At 36.7% G+C, this 19,888-nt stretch overlaps 1 protein-coding gene across 1 annotated transcript in view; it reads left to right on the top strand.

Moving 5' to 3' along the window:
- The window catches only part of Cd53 (CD53 molecule), a 38,226-nt gene extending 21,650 nt beyond the window's left edge, over positions 1-16,576 (top strand). The window contains exons 2-8 of the mRNA XM_055618150.1: positions 400-477; positions 4,950-5,138; positions 9,338-9,412; positions 9,924-10,019; positions 13,620-13,700; positions 14,778-14,861; positions 15,660-16,576. Of these exons, the coding sequence (XP_055474125.1) occupies positions 415-477; positions 4,950-5,138; positions 9,338-9,412; positions 9,924-10,019; positions 13,620-13,700; positions 14,778-14,861; positions 15,660-15,731 (660 nt within the window). The 5' untranslated portion in view covers positions 400-414 and the 3' untranslated portion in view covers positions 15,732-16,576. The remainder of the gene's footprint in view (positions 1-399; positions 478-4,949; positions 5,139-9,337; positions 9,413-9,923; positions 10,020-13,619; positions 13,701-14,777; positions 14,862-15,659) is intronic.
- Positions 16,577-19,888: the final 3,312 nt, after the last annotated feature.

Below are 19,888 nucleotides of genomic sequence, written 5' to 3'. Positions count from 1 at the left end.
TATTGTTGCCAATCTTGGTCTCAAAGGTTGTTTTCTTGAGCAACCAGACATTAGTCACTAATGTCACATAGGACCAAAAAGCACTGGCCTAGTCTGTGCCACTGTGATTCACTCATTTTCTTTTTAGAATGGCTTTATTATTGGGTCATGGGGCTTTCTCTAATACCAAACATTGCTTACTGAGTTGGAGTAACATTCAGAGTTGCAGATAATGGTTTTTCAACCCTGGCTTTAATTTTAAAAAATGAAGGCAGGGATTTCCAGAGAACAGATGTAGTTTAAACAAATGGTGGTGATGATGATCCTTCAGCCCTAAACACTTGCATTTTAGAGTCTGTGGTGCTACCTTACAATGTCAAATCCTTTTTAAAAAATTATTTCTTCCTTTTGTTTTTTAAGGCATATTATCCCAGCATGGGCATGAGCAGCTTGAAACTGCTGAAATATGTTCTCTTTATCTTTAATTTGCTCTTTTGGGTAAGTAGCTCCTTTGAACATATCTGAAATAACACCCCTCTATTACAGGTAAGTTGTTTTTTCTTCTCAAATGTGAACTGTGCAAGATTAGGTAATATCCAGAACATTTCACCTAGGTACAAATGAGTAATAATTTCTTCCCTTATTGCCATTCTGTCATACTATAAGCCTATAAAATCATAAGCTATCATTACAGTTAATGATACCAATTCTCTGGGGGTCTTTAGGGTAGCCCAAATAGATGGCATCTGTTAGTCAGGAATGGGCTACAGTTTGGGTAGTCCTCTTCTTGTTCCCAACTGCATTGAAGAACATTGACCATAGAACTCATATGGAAGTTCAATTTCTTATTTTTAAAAAGTACTTCCATGCTGATTTCTGCTGTATGTAGGGTAATTCAGACTATCACCAACAATGTTAAAGGGTCCATTCTTCTGTCATCTTAGTCAGCATTTGTTGTTGATTGTTTATTTTTTTGAACAGTCATTCTGATGAGATTAAATGGACTCTCCATGTAGTTTTGATGTAGCTAGAGATGTCGAATACTTTTTTTCATATATCTATTGACCATTTTCACTTCATTCTTTTTTTTCCTTTTTCTTATTAATTAGTTTATTTACTTTGTATCCCACCTGTAGCTTCCTCCCTCATCTCCTCCCAAACCAACTCCCTTCCTTCTGCCAACCCACCCATACCCCTCCCCCAGCCTACCAATAGGGGAAGTCTTCCTCCCCTTTCTTCTGATCTCAGTCTATCAGGTCTCATGAGGAGTTGTTGCATTATATTCCTCTGTGGCCTGGTAAGGCTACATCCCCCTGAGGGGTGGTGATCAAAGAACAGGCCAATCAGTTCATGTCAGAGTCAGTCCCTATTCCCATTACTATGGAACCCAGTTGGACACTGAACTGCCATGGGCAACATCTGGGCAGGGTTTCTAGGTTATATACATGAATAGTCCTTGGTTGGGGTATCAGTCTCAGAAAAGATCCCTGTGCCCAGATGTTTTGGTTCTTTTGCTCTCCTTGTGGAATTCCTTTCCTTTCCAGGTCTTACTATTTTCTACTTCTTTCACAAGATTCCTTGCACTCTGCCCAAAGTTTGGCTATGAGTCTCAACATCTGCTTTGATACCCTGCAGGGTAGAAACTTTCAGAGGCCCTCTGTGGTAAGCTCCTGTCCTGTTTCCTGTTTTCTCCCTCTTCTGATATCCATCTTCTTTGCCTTTCTGGATGAGGACTGAGCATATTACCCAGAGTCCTCCATCTTGATTAGTTTCTTTAGGTGTACAGATTTCAGTATGTTTACCCTATATTATGTCTAATATACACTTATGAATGAGTACATACCCTGTGTTTCTGGGATACCTCACTCAAGATGGTCTTTTCCAGTTTCCACCATTTGCGTGAAAATTTCATGATTTCCCTTTTTAAATTGCTGAGTAGTATTCCACTGTGTAAATGTACCACAATTTCTGTATCCATTCCTCAAATGAGGGGCATCTGGGTTGTTTCCAGCTTCTGGATATTATGAATAAAGCTGCTACAAACATGGTTGAGCAAATGTCCTTGTGTACTTGAGCATATTTTGGATATATGCCTAGGAGTGGGATAGCTGGATCTTGAGGAAGTGCTATTCCTAATTGTCTGAGAAAGTGCCAGATTGATTTCCAAAGTGCTTGTACAAGTTTACATTCCCATCAGCAGTGGAGGGTTCCCCTTTCTCCACAACCTCTCCAGCACGTGTTGTCACGTGATCTTTGATCTTAGCTATTTTGATAGGTGTAAGGTGAAATATCAGGATCATTTTGATTTGCATTTCCCTGATGACTAAGGATGTTGATCATTTCTGTAAGTGTTTCTCTGCCATTCAATATTCCTCTATTGAGAATTCTATGTTTAGCTATGCACTCCATTTTTTAATTGGGTTACTTGATTTGTTGCTGTTTAACTTCTTCAGTTCTTTGTATATGTTGGATATTAGTCCTCTGTCAAATGTAGGTTTGGGGAAGATCCTTTCCCAGTCTGTAGGTTGCCGTTTTGTTCTAACAACAGTGTCCTTTGCTTTACAGAAGCTTTTCAGTTTCATGAGGTCCCATTTATGGATTGTTGATCTTAGAGCCTGTGCTGTTGGTGTTATGTTCAGGAAGTTGTCTCCTGTGCCAATGAGTTCCAGGCTCTTCCCCAATTTTTCTTCTAACAGGTTTAGTCTGTTTGGTTTTACATCAAGGTCTTTGATCCACTTGGACTTTATTTTGTGATAAGTATGGATCTATTTGCATTTTTCTCCATTTACACATCCAGTTAGTCTAGCACCATTTGTTGAAGATGCTATCTTTTTTTTTTCCATTGTATGGTTTTGGCATCTTTGTCAAAGATCAGGTGTTTATAAATGTGTGGGTTTATTTCAGAATCTTCTATTCGATTCCATTGATCCAACAGTCGGTCAACAAAATAAGAAATGAAAGGGGGACATAACAACAGACACTGAGGAAATCCAAACAATCATTAGGTCTTACTTCAAAAGCCTATATGCCACAAAATTTGAAAATCTAAATGAAATGGACAATTTTCTTGATTGATTCCACTTCATTCTTTTAAAACAGTCTGCTCGTTTCCATTGTTCATTTGTTGATTGGATTTTTTTAATTTTTTTTATTAATTACACTTTATTCATTTTGTATCCCCGCATAAGCCCTTCCCTCCTTCCCTCCTGATCCCACCCTCCCTCTCCTTTCTGCATGCATGCCACTCCCCAAGTCCACTGATAGGGGAGGTACTCCTCTCCTTTCTGATCTTAGTCTATCAGTCCTCTACTGTGGCCTGGTAAAGCTGCTCCCCCCTCAGAGGGAGGTGATCAATGAGCAGGCCAATCAGATTATGTCAGAGGCAGTCCCTCTTCCCATTACTATGTAACCCACTTGGACACTGAGCTGCCATGGGCTACAACTGTGCAGGGGTTCTAGGTTATCTCCATGAATAGTCCTTGGTTGGAGTATGAGTCTCTGGGAAGTTCCCTGTGTTCAAATTATCTTGTTCTGTTGCTCTCCTTGTGGAGTACCCATCCCCTCCAGCTCTTACTATTTCCCACTTCTTACATAAAATTCCATTCAATCTTCCCATCAGTTGGCCATCAGGCTCAGCATCTGCTTTGACAGTCTATACTGCAGAGGCTTTCAGAGGCCCTCTGTGGCAGGTTCCCAGGTTGTTTCCTGATTAGATTTTTTTGTTGTTGTTCTTTTATTCTTCGTTGGTTTTCTTTTTTTGGACTTCCATATGATCTATCCATTTTATTTTTCATTTTGTTTCCAAAAGAATCATAATCAACTTACTCCAAAATAGTTACATATCCATGCTTTCACAACACAATTAACACCTATATTGTTTATGCAGACTACATATCCATACATAGATGAATGTATAAAGGAATGTGTTATATGTACAGAATAGAGCTTTTTTCCATAGCCATAAGAAAGAATGAAATTACTCAAAAAGTATATGAAAGTTAAGGTTACTTTGAGTGAAATAAGTCAGCCCCACATAGAAAACTATTAAATCTCCTGATTATGTGGAAACTAAGAAAAATAAGAAAAGTGTTTAACTAAAAGGACTATTATGACTGAAAAGGAGGAAAATTAAAAGAAAAAAGCAGATAAGAAAGATTAGTAGAGCAGTGAATAGTATCAAAGTACCTTACATGTTCTATGTGTAGAAATACACAATGAAACATTTTGTATAATTAATACAGATTAATAAAAATGTAAAGTTTACAGGCACACATATCCACATGGTTGGTAGTTTAACACAAAAAAGAGATGTCCAGGTGGGTGTCGTGTCCCCAATCCCAGCACTTGGGGAGGCAGAGGCATGAGGATCTTTGTGAGTTTGAGGTTAGCTTGGTCTACAAAGTGGGTCCAGGACAGACAAAGTGAGAAAGAGAAACCCTGTCATCAAGAAGAACAACAACAAAAGAGATGTCCAAGGAGATTTCACTGTATTGAATTTAGCAACTGATTTTCACATATAAGATGAATCGGTACTTGTTCATAAGAATATTTTTATGAGTTTAGTTTGTTTCATAGTCTTCTGATGAAGATGCCTTTCTTCAAACAGAGCAACTCCTCTACATGGTCATACTCTCCAAAGGAAAGGACATGTGTAGACAACTGAGCAGAAAAGAGATAGAACATCTGAAGTATTAAGTTAAGCTTCTGTACAGTGAAGGTATTAAGTCCCTCATAAAGATGACCTTTCCTTGGTATCTGGAAATGTATAGTAAAAACTGTTATGTGACTGCATATAAAGAAGCTGATATTTCCTTTCTATTATGATAGTGGGGAACTGAATAAAGAGGTGACCTTGTGAGTCTTGAGTCAACAAAAACAGGTGATTCTGATGTCAAGAAGATTAGAATATAAATGTGGAAATACTTAGGAACAACATTAACCTTAGAATGCTCTGAAATTCTTCCTTCTAGGTCTGTGGCTGTTGCATTTTGGGATTTGGTATTTACCTCCTGGTCCAAAACACCTATGGAGTTCTGTTCCGTAACCTCCCCTTCCTGACACTTGGCAATGTTCTTGTCATCGTGGGCTCCATTATCATGGTAGTTGCCTTCTTGGGCTGCATGGGCTCAATCAAGGAGAATAAGTGTCTGCTTATGTCGGTGAGTCCTTGCAGTAGCTGTGATCTTCTGAGTTGAGGTCAATGTTGGGTCAATTTCAGAGCAATATGCTTCATGGTAGATTACTTTTGGGTCATATCCACAATTAAGAGCATAGAGAGATAGGTAGGTAGTGGTGGCACACACCTTTAGTCCTACCATTCAGGAAGCAGAGGCAGGCAGATCTCTGAGTCTAAGGCCATCCTGGTCTACAGAGCAAGTTATAGGACAACCAATGTTAAAACTCTGTCTTGAAAATAAAAGGAACAATAAACACAGATTTCTGGCTTGCTTATTTACTTCTTTTCTTCACTCTTTGCAACTCAGATGGCAGCCTATAAAATAATGCACTCACAATGGGTTGGGACCTCTCATACAACCCCTGCCAGATATCCCCACAGGCCAAGGTGACCTAGATAATTTCCCAAGTAACTTTTTTCCAGTTGATTTTAGGTTGTGTTAAGTTTATAATAAAAACTAACACAGTCCATCCCATCATTTAACACACACACGACTTTGAGATATAACTTTCTATCCCTTGTCACAGATGCCTCATGTTAATATCAGAATATAAAATATAGTCCAATTCCAGTATTACAAACTTTTCAAGACTTCGAAGTTCAAGGTCTTTTAACTGTAAGCTTTTGTAGAATAAAAAAGTTACATATATAAACATTGTTCTTCTGAGAGAGAAGAAACATGGGTAAAAACAACTATGCCAAAACAAATAAACAAATAAAAACCATCAGATTTTATTTAGGAATATATCAACAATTATAGGAGAAAGCAAGTAATAGGACAGGAGCCTACCACAGAGGGCCCCTGAAAGATTATACCTAGCAGTGTATCAAAACAGATGCTGTGACTCATAACCAAACCTTGGGCAGAGTGCAGGGAATCAAATGAAAGAAGAGGGACTTAGTATGACCTGGAGAGGACAGGAGCTCCACAAGGACCAAATATATCTAGGCACAGGGTTCTTTTCTGAGAATGATTCTCCAACCAAGGACAATGCATGGATATAACCTAGAACTCCTGCCCAGATATAGCCCATTGCAGCTCAGTATCCAAGTGGGTTCCTTAGTTAGGGGAACAAGGACTGTCTCAGATATGAACTCAATGGCTGGCTCTTTGACCTCCTCCCCTCTTCAAGGGAGGAGAAGCCTCCTCCCTCAGGCCACAGAAGAGGATATTGTAGCCAGCCCTGAAGAGACCTGATAAGCTAGGATCAGATGGAAGGGGAGGAGGACCTCCCCCATCAGTGGACTTAGGGGCAGGAAGGAGATGAGGGAGGGGGTGGGATTGGGAGGGAATGAAGGAGGGGCTACAGCTGGGATACAAAGTAAATAGACTGTAATTAATATAAACAATAATAACTAAAATAAACTGAAAAAAACAATTATTAAAAAAAAACTATGAATTTTAAAAAGACTAAGAAGAGGTATGAGGGAGTTTGGAGAAAAAAAATGGAAGGGGAAATGATGTAATTTTAGTACAATCTCAGGAACCAACAGAAAAATAAAAAAAGTCAGTACTGTATATACCAAATTTTGAAGCTCCAGTGTCTAGAAGCTGGGCCTTGTATTCTGGGCTCCAAACAATTTGGATAGTTCCACCCTTACAGTTACGTTGCTGGTAGCAATACAGATTTTCTCCTGGAAGCAAGCCAGCTCAACTCTACAGTTGTAGCTTTTCCTTGGTAAATGTTTGCATTTGCAGTGTCTGGGTTCTCCATTGTAACCGAGGTATCAAGTACACTAGTGGCCTCTTAGGGCCTCTCTGTAGAAAATCTGACCCTACCACAAAGTTCCAATATTCAGTTGCTCTTTATAAGTGCTTCATGCTTTCAAAACTAGTGCCACAGGGATGACTGTTACATTTCCAGGTTCTCCTGCAAGCTCAAGATGTAGCTTTTCTCATTGGTCCATAGTGTATTGGCTTCTGTGTAATTGACTCCTATGAAACACAAGGAGTTCACTTCAGTGGCACTGATCTCTTTGACAATCATAGCTGCTCTTTCAGTCCCTGAATGAACTGTACACATTGAATGGTATACACAGTACAAATGGCAAACTATCACATTGAAGAAAAAGGCCCCTGTCTTTAGTGTATCAACCCAGTGAAACACGGAAGGCTTACTTTAATTGTGACAACCTCCAATAAATCAGCTTTCTTCTGCTCCAGCATGAACACCACACATAGATTCTTAGCCCAAATGTCACATGAATATTCTCTAGTCCAGTTAATGACTAAGTCCATGATCTGAAACTCCACTCTTAGTACCCTTTCAACAATCCATAAGAATATCCCACTAAGCTCTACCTATATCACTCCATGGGACTTTCCAGATCAAAGATTCAACATCTTCCTTATTCCTCAAAAAAATAAAAAATAACATCACCAGGTTCATCACAGCAACAGTCCCACTTCCTTCATGCCAATTTCTGATTTTGTTTTCTTTCTGTTGCTGTGATAAAATACCTGGAAAAAGATACTTAGAAGAGAAAGGTATTTTTTTGACTTCAATAGTACAAGGAGTGCAGTTCATTATTGCATGAGTGTTAAAACAGGAATTAAAAGCATTACATCTTCACTTAAGAGTAGAGAACAAATGCATGACTACTTGATTACTTGCTGTGTGTTCTCAGGTAGTATTCTTTACTTTTACACAGTTCAGGGTCCAGGTCATGAAATGGTGCTAATGGATTAATCTTCTCACTTTTATTACCAATTAAAACAGTACCACACAGACATGCACACAGAGCAACCTAGATAGTTCCTCAGTTCACTGAGAAATTGCTGGTTGATTCTAGATTGTTAAGTTGATAATTAAAGCTAACCATAATAGCATCTCTTAACAGCCTAGATTTTATAAACCGATATTAGTTTGTTTCTCACTGGGATCCCAAGGCTATGCAGAAGACATTATTTATCTGTTATATCCATTTTACACTATCAGTAATGACTCTTGTCATTGCCATGTCCTTTCACAGCATGTATTTTTCCTTGATGTCTGGTTGAAATTAGTTATCTTTCTGCCTAAATTCTCATGTAAGAACACACTTCAGGATCTGACACATAGTAATTAACTGATAAAAAAAAATCAGTAGGTTCTTCCAAACATAGTGACCTTCCCTAATGATATAGAATTCATTCTTAATTCATGCACAAAGTAGCCTTCATAGTAGGAGTGGTCCAATTTTGGTAAGAACCTTGTCTGAAGTCTTTGAATACTAAAAATGGAAGAGATTTGCAGCAGTTCTCTGTCAAATAACCAGCCTGAGGAGTACTGTCAGGCTTAGATTTTGCCTCATGCTATAGGAGTAAAAATGATGCACCTTTCCTCGTGTAGTAAGGGCAGAGGTGGGTATAACAATGCTTCTATTCTTATGTGAAACCATCCTGGTTTTCTCTTAAGTCATATAATCAATCTTCTCTTGTAGATCAACACTTAAGTCAATAATAATAATAATAATAATAATAATAATAATAATGTTTTTAGTATAAAATCGTTCTCAGGTAGATAGCAAACAACAAGAGATATCAGAGACAGGATAAATGATTTAAGCTGTCAAAATTGCTGTTTAAGTTTATTAAAAAATTGAAGAACAAATGTAATTGTGAAAGTTTTATGCATATAAATGTCATGCAGGGATTAAAATTTCAAATTCAGAGGAAAAAAATGACTTAGAACTATGATTAGGGTCCTTCTTTCCTTCTTCTGTACAGATGTTCTCCCAAGCTTCACTCATTATCTACCCTCCATCTTGAGCTAGACTTCATCTGACATATGGGACCAGGACCTGAACTCATTGGACTCATGCATTAGTTTCCTGTTTTCATTTTGCTCAACTGTTTTGCTAGGATGATGCTAAAACATTGACTCAACAATGTAGAGAAAAGTTAGAGCATAGCTTATTTTCCTGTTAGAGTCTTGCTGTAGTAAACGAACATATATCCCTCATAAAACAAGAGAGGACTTAGGAAGCTGTGAGGAGGCAGAAACATGAGTATGGGTGAGAATGTGTGTAAGTGCATATGCACACATGTATAGACATGTTTGCTCCCAAGACATACAGACATACACACACACACACACACACAGAGAGAGAGAGAGAGAGAGAGAGAGAGAGAGAGAGAGAGAGAGAGAGGTAGATCAGAAATGGAATCAATGTTTTGATCATTTCTCTGCTTTGTCACAGTTCTTTGTTCTGCTGCTGATTATTCTCCTTGCCGAGGTGATCATAGCCATCCTGCTCTTTGTGTATGAACAAAAGGTAAGTTATAAAGAACATGGCCTGTTCTCTTATTGTTGAGATGGAGAACACACAGTGGATAAAAAGTTAGTAAAACAAAATTAGTATTAAGTTATGCAAATGAAATGGGAGGATGAGAGATTAATTGTAGTTGAGAAAAATAGTTATTAATATTGTATTTGAATGATGCCTTGAAAGGTAAATGGAGAGAAAATGAAGGAAGTTTGTCTTTTTCCCGCCTACTTTTCTCTGTGCAGCTGGCAGTCTTCTCAGTAAGATATGACCTTGGCTTTGGTTGTACTTTTTATTTTCTTTGTGAAACTAATCCTGGAAAGATAAAAGTCCATTTATTTATATCTTCCTTCGATATTATAAAACCTTCAGCTTGTCTTCTTATATAGCCTCTCTTACCTTACTTTCCTAGGTTTGATTACTTGAGAGGGGGGAATCTATATGGTCCACTAGAAATCTCTTATTTCTTGAATCCATTTGTTTTTCCTATGTCTTCTTTGATGAAATATGATTTTCCCAGCTGAACACGTATGTAGCTGAGGGACTGAATGACAGCATTCAACATTATCACACAGACAACAGCACCATGAAGGCATGGGACTTCATCCAGTCAAATGTAAGTATATAAAAATTCTTGCTCAGATGAGTCAGACTGAACTCCCAGACTTTGTCCTCAGAAACCAGTGTCCCTTTCCTAAAGACTTCAGACTCAAAGATCTTCAGTTCTGAAGTCAAAAGTATTGTCTTTGCTCTCACAGGCTGGGGAGTTTAAGAGTTAATCCAATTGGTACAAATTTTCCTATATTCTATTTCATTCTCTACCAACTCATATGAGATCATTACTTTAGGCCCAATAAGATGAAAAGAAGATCCAAATGAATCATATTGGATTAGTCAACATATTTTTCAAATTTTTATTAAAATAGCAGTAAAATAAACCTCTTTTAAATTCCCAAGTCACAAAAATTCTTATATTTTTTTACCTAGTGCTCTAATGTCACATTTTCTATGCTTCTTCTCTATCCATGAACATGTATCAACTCTCATTCTTGCCTTAGAAAGTTAGGGAACACTAGCACTAGCGGAATCTGAGACAGGTTGATCTCCATGCGTTCAAGGTCAGTCTGGTCTACAAAGTCCAGGATAGCGAGTCCAGGACAGCCAAGGTTACACAGAGAAACTCTGCCTTGAAAAAAACAAAAGAAAAAAAAAAGGTTAGGGGACAAATATGGGCTAGAGAACCTTGCAAAGGCCTGACGTAGGTCTCAAAAAGTATCATCATTACCCATGATGGATTAATATGGAGTATCCAATAACATAGGAAATTATAACATAAAAACAAGAATGGGAGGACTTGTTTCATGCAAAGTCAAAACATCTCTAGATTTCAAATTACTTGTTTGTTTAAATTTAGATTAGACGTCCTGTTTAACGTTCAGACACACAACAAAGTGAAAAACAAAACAAAGGAAAATAAATCTCTTGATATAAGTCATCAACTTCATATTGATCTTTGTCACTGTCACTTCATTTAATCCCCTAAACATTTTTTCTGGAATATTCTAAAGCAAATAAAATACTGAACCTTATATCATCTCACCCACTAAATATCACTACAGAGGCTGGCTCAGGGGTTAACAGCATTTTTTGCTTTGCCAGAGGATCTGAGTTTTGCTATAGAATATACATGGCTGCCCACAACTTCCCGGAGCTGCAATTCCAAAAAATCTGAAGCCTTTTTATGGCTTCTACATGTTATTGCATAAATGTAGGGAACATAGTTTCTCACATACATACATACACACACACACACACACACACACACACACACACACACACACACAAATAAATAAATAAATCATCAAATGTCATTAATGGTCTATATTCCAATTATTCTAATTTTCTCAAACATTTTCAACTGATTTGAACAAATCAAGACCTGAAAAAGATGTCTCAAAATTTCCTTTACTCTGTAATGGTATCCCACTTTTTATGTTATATGTATGTGAACAAAAATTATTGCTATTGTGATACAAAAATTATTGTCCTATAGATTCCACCACTTTCTGTATCTATCTGGTTTATTCCCATGGGTATTTTGATGTCAAGAACCCTGTTTCCCAGTACTGTGAATCTAGAAAGCTGATGAAGTCTAACTTTATCCTCTCTCTTTTTTAAAATAATATTCTGTTAAGAATGTCATACAATGTATTCTGATCATATTCATCCCTCAATTCTTCCCAGATATACCCCCAATTCCCTACTCAACCAAATTTGTGTCCTCATTTTATTTATAAACCCACTGAGTTCAGTTAGTGCTGCCTATAGATGTTTGGGTGGGGGCATGCCCTGTGGTGTAGTTTACCTGCCAGTGGTTATACACTCAGGGAAAACTGGTTTCCTTCTTCCAGCAACAATCAGTTGCCAATAACCACAGCTAGGGATGGGGCCTTCTGCCCAATCTACCCTTCCTGCTTGTTCTGGTTTTGCTGACTGTGAGTTTCCAGTCATCCACCACCTCTGCCTCTTTCTGTTCATTCTTCCACATATATCCACTCTGGGGCTGATTACCCCATACTTTCTTATTCTTTGCATATTGACCAGTTGTGGGTCTCTGTATTACTCACCATCTACTAAAAATAGAAGCCTCCTTGATGATGATTCAGTAACTCATCTATAGGTATAGTAATAAATCACTAGAAATTGATTCAATATTATGTCCATTTAGCAAAATTATACTAGTAGGTTCTCCCCAAAGACCTATAACCACCTAGTCACAGATCATTGCCCCCCCCCAAAATGATGCCAAGTTTCTCCTTTAAATAATATGCTTTAAATCTATGCAGAAAGTTATTGGTTATACCATTGACATTTGTATCATGATAGCTCTAGTAGTAATATCTTGCTAGAATGTTCATTATTATTGCTCTCAGGGCTCGCAACTCTGTAATATTTATGATTACTTTTCTCTTCTGTAACTTGCACAGACTCTTCCAGCACTATAAAATCTATCCAGTAAGGATCAGGCTTCCAAATCAATACAGCTTGATCTCTCCATTATTTCATGATTCACATATGTGGTGGCTCCAGCAATAGGGTGTTATTGCCACATGTTTTGGAGGGTAACCAAGGTCATTAGCAATAGCTTGTAATATTTATGTGGCTATAGGAACTCAGTGGCCAACAACTCCAACAAAGGCTTATTTGTTAGTTTGTGGGGTCTAGTAGGGGCATTATTGTCCAGGTAGAGTATAAGTCCATTTACATTTGTGTGTGTATATAAGGAAATTTTTATGGTAGTATGTTTCTATATGGCTCTTTTAAAAGCTCTTTAGTGTTAGTTAGCCCTACCATTATTATGTTACTTATCCTGTTCTCCTATCTCCAACTCCACTTAAATATCTCCATTCCATTTATCTCCTGAGAGTATCTCTATTCCCTTTTATTAATTTCCTGGCCTCTATCAATACTTCGATTTAAACAAATAATATAAACATTCAAAACTGGCATTCATGTATAAGAGAAAATATGTGATGTTTGTTTTTAATGAGTCTAGGTTACTTTACTCTAGATGATTGTTTGTACCTCCATTCATTTACCTGCAAATTTCTTAATTTAACTTTTCTTAAGAACTAAATGATATTCCATTGTATAAGTATACTACATTTTCAATATCTATTCATCAGTTGATGGGTATTTTTGCTATTTCCATTTTCTGGCTACTGTGAATAGTGTAGCAAAAAAAAATATGGATGAGAAACTATTTCTTTCATAGGATATAGAGACCTTTGGCTGTATGTCCAAGAATGGGATAGCTGGATCATAAGTTTCTTCTATATTTAAAACAATAATAGCTGCTACTTTCTGTTTTCTCATCTAGGCAGGTATCTAATTATCTTGTTTTCAACAATATCAAGAGTCAATGTGGTTAGACTTAGTTCTATGTTACAAGGTCTCTAGGCAGGAAGTACTTGATAGGTAAAATATATAAATCAAACATGTACTCTATACTTTGTAGAAGTCTCCTGTGAATAAATGGTATAACATTCTTGTGGACATTTAATTCCAAAGAGTCTGTAGCTGTAGACCAATTCTGATTTTTCTTCTCTGGAGTTATATTTGAATGACAGGCATACCCTTTTATATAATGTCCAGTTTCTATTTCGTTTTTCTGTTGAATTTCTAATCATTATGTTTGTGGGGACTTGGCTTTCAGCTGCACTGTTGTGGTGTAAATGGCTCAAGTGACTGGATCAATGGTCCACCATCTTCCTGTCCACCAGGTGCAGACATTCAGGTAATTTTGTTGGCAATTTTCCTGCTTGGCTTTCTTGTTCAAACTTTTAATTATTTCAGAAACAATGCCAGAAAGAACTTCAACCTTCCACCAAGAAACAGCAAATTTTGGACACTATCATCAACAACAACAAAGAGAGGGAAACAACCCCCAATTTAAACTTCCAAAATCTTTAAGTAGGCTAATCTAGCTAAGAGACTGAAGAACATTTGTTACACTATTAACTGAGTGTGCATGTGTGTGTGTGTATGTGTGTGTGGTAGTTTGTGTAAAAAATAGCTCAGAGATATATCTATCTTGAACAGAAGGTAGTCCTTGTGTTTAAAGTATAATTTACAGGATTAAGGTAGATTGGCTTTTTTAGGTAACTGCTTGTCTTCTCTTCTTGGAAATGGCGGATCTGTTCCCTTTATGGGATGTGTTAAACATAAGCAGAGGAATGAGAGCTTGAGAAAAAGTTTTTAGAAGCCACCTTCACTCTTAATTTTGTGTCTCACTCTTTACTTTTCATGAAGAAAAGAATTATCTTCCAGTAAAACAAATAAACTAAGTACACTAAGATCTTGACCCCATGTTACCTTTTCCTGAGTTTGGAAGTTTACAGAGATATGAGGTCCACAGGGGAAAAAAAGAAACCATGGCAACCACCAGTCAACAACTCTGGAATTTTATAGGGTTTATAATAGTGATTATTGGAGCAGATACTGATATGTAACTTGATCCAAAGATTCCAACACCTATAGTTCCATATGTTACTCTTAGATCAGCACTGAGTGTTGCTGAACATAACACAGAACATAAGGACATGTGTTTCTGACTTACCTCTTGGGAGCTAGTTTAACTCAGGAGCTAAGACTTCTGTCTTACATGCCAGTATACTGATAATATTAGTAGAAATGTCTCTGATTTAATATTCTCTATTTTATGCCTGTTTCTTTAAACATGCAATGGAAATTAAAACATAATATCTGATATAAGTCACTGTTTTAAATAAATACAAATTACCATCCTAGATAACCTTCTTGATAAAGTTTACAAAATAAATTGTGTCATTCATGCCTATGTTTTTTCCCCTAGGGTTGCTATAATAAAGCAAAATCATGGTTTCACACCAACTTCTTATATATTGGAATCATTACCATCTGTGTATGTGTGATACAGGTAAGACCTTGATCCCAGGATCCTTGTAAGAATTAAATGTGTTAAATCTTGCAGTCTTAGAACAGTACTAGGGAAGTAGAATGAGGCAATAAATGTTATACTATTCATTTGTTTGTCTAGCCAAGGAAAAAAGGATTATATTAATAATTCAATTTAAAGCACCCAGAAAATGTTATAGGAATATATATCATCAACACATCCCTTAGAGATATGAATGAGTAACAGTTAAATTAAAAGTGTTAAGCAGAATCCCACTTTAGTCACTAACTTAGGTGGTCTGGAAGTAATGATAAGACAGTTCACTTGAAAAATTGAGCTTTTATGTTAATAAGGGAAGGATGATGAAAATTATAATTATTTTTGCTTTGTGCTTATATGTGGCTGTGATATTCATACTATTTTCTACCCAAGTATTGGGCATATTATACATTACTTAAGAGTTAGTCAAAAAATAAAAGGAAGAAGAAAGCAAAGGAAACAAAAGGCTTGGGTAGAGTTGACTTCTTTTTCTTATACTGTTCAATAAGGACAACATGACTACATTAACTAAGTGTCTGTGACTTAAGAATATAAAAACATTTTTAAGAGCTTCTAATTTTCTTTTATATTATTATTATCCCTATTTCCTCTCTAATGCTATCCTTAAGCTTAAAGAGAGACATTCCTTAGGTGGGAATGATGCTTAGAGACTGTCACAATATGATGGAAATCTTGCTTTTCTGTGTTACCAATCTCCGGAAATGTGGGAGAAATGTTTTCTCATACGAAGACTTCACATTTTCTCAATTCTCTTCTCAGGTGCTGGGGATGTCCTTTGCATTGACACTGAATTGCCAGATTGACAAAACCAGTCAGGCCTTAGGGCTGTGACCTGCAACTGCTGTCTGCTTAAGAGACGTATTTCACTCTGAAAATCCAAAGCACCCATAGCATGAGGCCCTAAACAATTACCTGCCTGACTGGCATTTTGGCTTCCTCTTATGTCTTCCTTGATTGGGTCTCTGTTTTATACACATCTAGAGAAGAGAATAGTTTTCACACACTTCCCATCTCAAGCAGAAGACAGTCATTCACCAACTGATAGCAGTAACAATATCCCTTAAAGATAGTGAAACCTACGTGTGTGTGTGTGTGTGTGTGTGTGTGTTTTAACACGAGGGACAAAGAAAATCTGCAGTACCAGTGACCTGAGATCAGAGTATTGGCCCAGCCCCTGAGGTTAGCTGTGAGTTCTCAAAAGATAGGTACAAGTTTAAATGTTATATTGTTAACAATTGTCAAATCAACCCTTAGCCTCAAATCATGCTATTTTCACATAGGAGACAAGATGAAGAAAATTCAAGAGTCAGACTCATTGGATAATTGACATACCCTGTTTTCTTTCGAACACAGGCCTTGGTAATAGGAATGATACAGTGATATTTCATCGAAGGGAAATATTTCAATTTTTTGTTAAAATGTCTTATTGACTTTGTTACATCCAATCATCAATCCATCCATCCATCCATCTATCAAAGACTAATTAATTATTCCTATCCTTATTCAGCCAGTCTTAAAACTTAACATAGTCGTAGAACCCAGAAGTACTAATAGCTCCAGTGTGTTAGCTAATAATCATATTCATGTTTTTTTATTTCACTATTAAGGTTCTTTTAATGTACTATTTTAATTTGTGAATAAACAAAATAGTTTATGACTATTCATCAAGCCTTTGACACATTTCTGATATTTTCATGTTTATGTTGTTATTTCACTATCAAATAAGGTTCTTTTAATGTACTATTTTAGTCTGTGAATAAACAATAGTTTATGACTATTCATCAAACCATTGACTCAATTCTGATATTTGTTAGAAAGCCAAATATATTAGATAGCTATTTCTGTGTTAACAAATTAGTTCAACATGTAGTAGCTAAGGACCTATATACATTTGTTTTACTTACTGATTGATTTAAAGAGAGGAATTTGCTATGTAGCCCAAGTCTTGGAACTTGCTAAATAGCCCAAATTGGAACTAAACTCATGATCATCCTGCTTCTACCTTCTGAATATTAAAATTACAAGTATATGTCACTATGTTTACTCAGGACAAACATTTATTATCTGATGGGCTTATGGTGCTTAAGTGGTCAGCCATGTCTTTAGTCATCTCAAGTCTCAGTGGAAAAGGAATCCACTGTCATATTCTCATATGGTTGTAACATGCCTCATATCATGCCCCCCCCCCAAATGTTTACATGGATAGTTCCTGAATAATGAGGCAGTTAAGACATAAAATGAGATGTAACATCCAAAAATAGAAGCCACAGAACTTGTATAGCTCAACCAGAAGTGCTACCAACAGTTATTCTTAGATCTGGTTCAAAAGTTCAATTTCCATTCAGGAGAAGATTGCAAAAGGTTATGACTACTAGGAAGCTGAGATAGCTGTTGGCCATATGAGAGATAGCTAACCATCTCCTCATGTTTGTTGTGTCAAGAAAAGAAGATTGTATACTTGTTTATATAACTATAAAGTAGAAAATTAGAACATATATAATACATACTACTTAACGTACAGAACTCATAAGAATAGAAAAAAATGGTTTTTCTTTTGCTAATTTTCTGTAGGATCTCTCACCTGACTTTAAAAAATTGGTTATTTTAGTGGGGTTCTATAGGGAAAATATCTGTTGCATTTTCTGAGGCATACAAAGAAGAGACAGGTATTCCTCTTCTTTGTTCAAACTCTTAGTGGTGCTGTCACCTGTTGAGTTTTTCTACCTAGTACCTGAGCTTTGTTCTTACCTTTATTTTGTTCTTCACTCCAAATAACCTGTCATGAAGCTATAAGGATTCAACTACCAACTATTACCAACATCATATATCTCAGTCCTTGCCACATTCTTTCAATAGTCCATTTATTTTGTAGTCTTAGTAGCCATAAATGGCCACATCTTCACTATTTCCTACACAGAAGCTCAAATTATATCTCTAAAGCATAAATCTAATCACACATTTTTATAAATGAAACTCTTCATTAACTTGTTTTGAAAATAAAATTCAGATACTTTACCTGTCACATCCTACAAAAAATGTACCATTCTTAACCTCAGACTTCACCTCCTGACAGTTTTACTCTTATATTCTGATTTTGTTACAATGATGTTTATTAACTTTTATTAGACTTTATTAGACCAGTTACATTTTTAACAGTTCCCTTTGTTTGAATAACTTCTTCCCTTCATGTAAAGATTTCTCTAATCTCTCAAGGTTTATGATTACTAAGTCTTTGCAGTTATGAGCTACCACCCTTATCTGTTTTATTTGAGTGAGAGCTAAACTTTGTTTTTGTTGGCAACAACTAAATCCAGAGCCTCCTAATGCTGACTCAATGTTCTGTAGCTGTGCTACTTTCCTAGAATTGGGAGCTGAACATTTGAATCATTTTTTAAAAATAAGAACACAGCAGAACGCAGACATGTTAATTTTGACAAGATTTTTCTGAAATGTACTTACATAACATACTCATAAAAAGTTCAGTCATTATTACATCTCTAAGTCTTATCTTGGTAGACATTATCACCTTTTAAAAAGACACATTCCTACTGTGTAGCCCAGACTCGCCTTGAACTCATTTTGTAGTCCAGGCTGGCCTTGAACTCAAAATTGTCAAAGTTGGCCCTAACTTAGTATGTAGCCTATCTTAGCTTTAAACTCAGTACGTAGCTAAGGCTGCCTTATACTTCAGTAGTGATTATCCTACTTTATCCTCCCAAAGGCTAAGATTACATGCATGTGTCCTCATTAATGACATATAATCACATTTTTATTATTTATTTTTGTTTTTATTATCATCTTGATCAAATAAAAAAGGAGATAAAAATATAAATTAACTATAAAAAAACTATTAACTATAGAGCGGATTCAATGCATTATCAGGAATTGTTGAGAGAAAAAAATAGTCCTCATAAAAGAGAAAGTAGTTTTTGTTTTCTGCTGCCAAATTAATATTTGGACTGAGAAAGAAAAGTGTAGGTAAGGGAGAGAAAGTTAATGAGAGAAGATTTGGTGGTGACATGTTAAAAAAGTTATCCCCAGCTTTCTGACTCTAGTTTCAATTCCCAGCAATTTGGCAGCTCACACCTATCTGTAATTCTAGTTCCATGAGATCTAACACCTTCACACAGACATACATGTAGACAGAACAGCAATATACATTAAAAATAAATAAATAAATACTTTATGTAAAAAGAAAGAAATTGAAAAGTGTCTGTAAGGTAAAGGACACTGTCAATAGAACAAAATCCCAGAAGCAGAAAGACACACACGGTATATACTCACTCATATAGACATATAATATAGGATAAATCTACTACAATCTGTATACCTAAAGAAACTAATCTAGAGGGAGGACTCTGGCTAAAATGCTCAATCCCCATTGCGAAAGGCAAAGAGGATGGACATCTGAAGAAGAAAACAAGTTAGGAAACAAGTTAGGAGCCTCCCACAGAGGGCCTCTCAAAGGCTCTGCCCTGCAGACTATCAAAGCAGATGTTGAGACTTACCGCCAAACTTTGGGCAGAATGCAGGAAATCTTTTATTTTTCACTAATTCATACTCTTTTTAAAATTAATTACATTTTATTCACTTTGTATTCCCCCATAAGCCTCTCCCTCCTCTCCTCCCAATCCATCCTCTCTCTCCCTTCTTCATGCATGCCCCTCCCCAAGTCCACTGATAGGGGAGGTCCTCCTCTCCTTCCTTCTGATTTTAGTCTATCAGATCTCATCAGGAGTGGCTGAATTGTCATCTTCTGTGGCCTGGTAAGGCTGCTCCCCCCTCAGAGGGAGGTGAACAAAGAGCAGGCCCATCAGATTATGTCAGAGGCAGTCCCTCTTATGAAAGAAATGGAAAATAGTAAGATCTGGACAGGACAGAAGGTCCACAAGGTGAGCAACAGAACCAAAAAATTTGAATACAGGGGTCTTTCCTGAGACTCATACTCCATCCAAGTACCATACATGGATATAACCTAGAACTCCTGC

The sequence above is a fragment of the Psammomys obesus genome, unplaced genomic scaffold (assembly GCF_907164565.1).
Source record: "Psammomys obesus unplaced genomic scaffold, mPsaObe1.curated_primary_1811, whole genome shotgun sequence".
In the NCBI taxonomy this organism is placed as follows: domain Eukaryota; kingdom Metazoa; phylum Chordata; class Mammalia; order Rodentia; family Muridae; genus Psammomys; species Psammomys obesus.
Note: the sequence above shows the minus strand (reverse complement) of the source record. Positions and strands in the feature narration are given on the sequence as shown.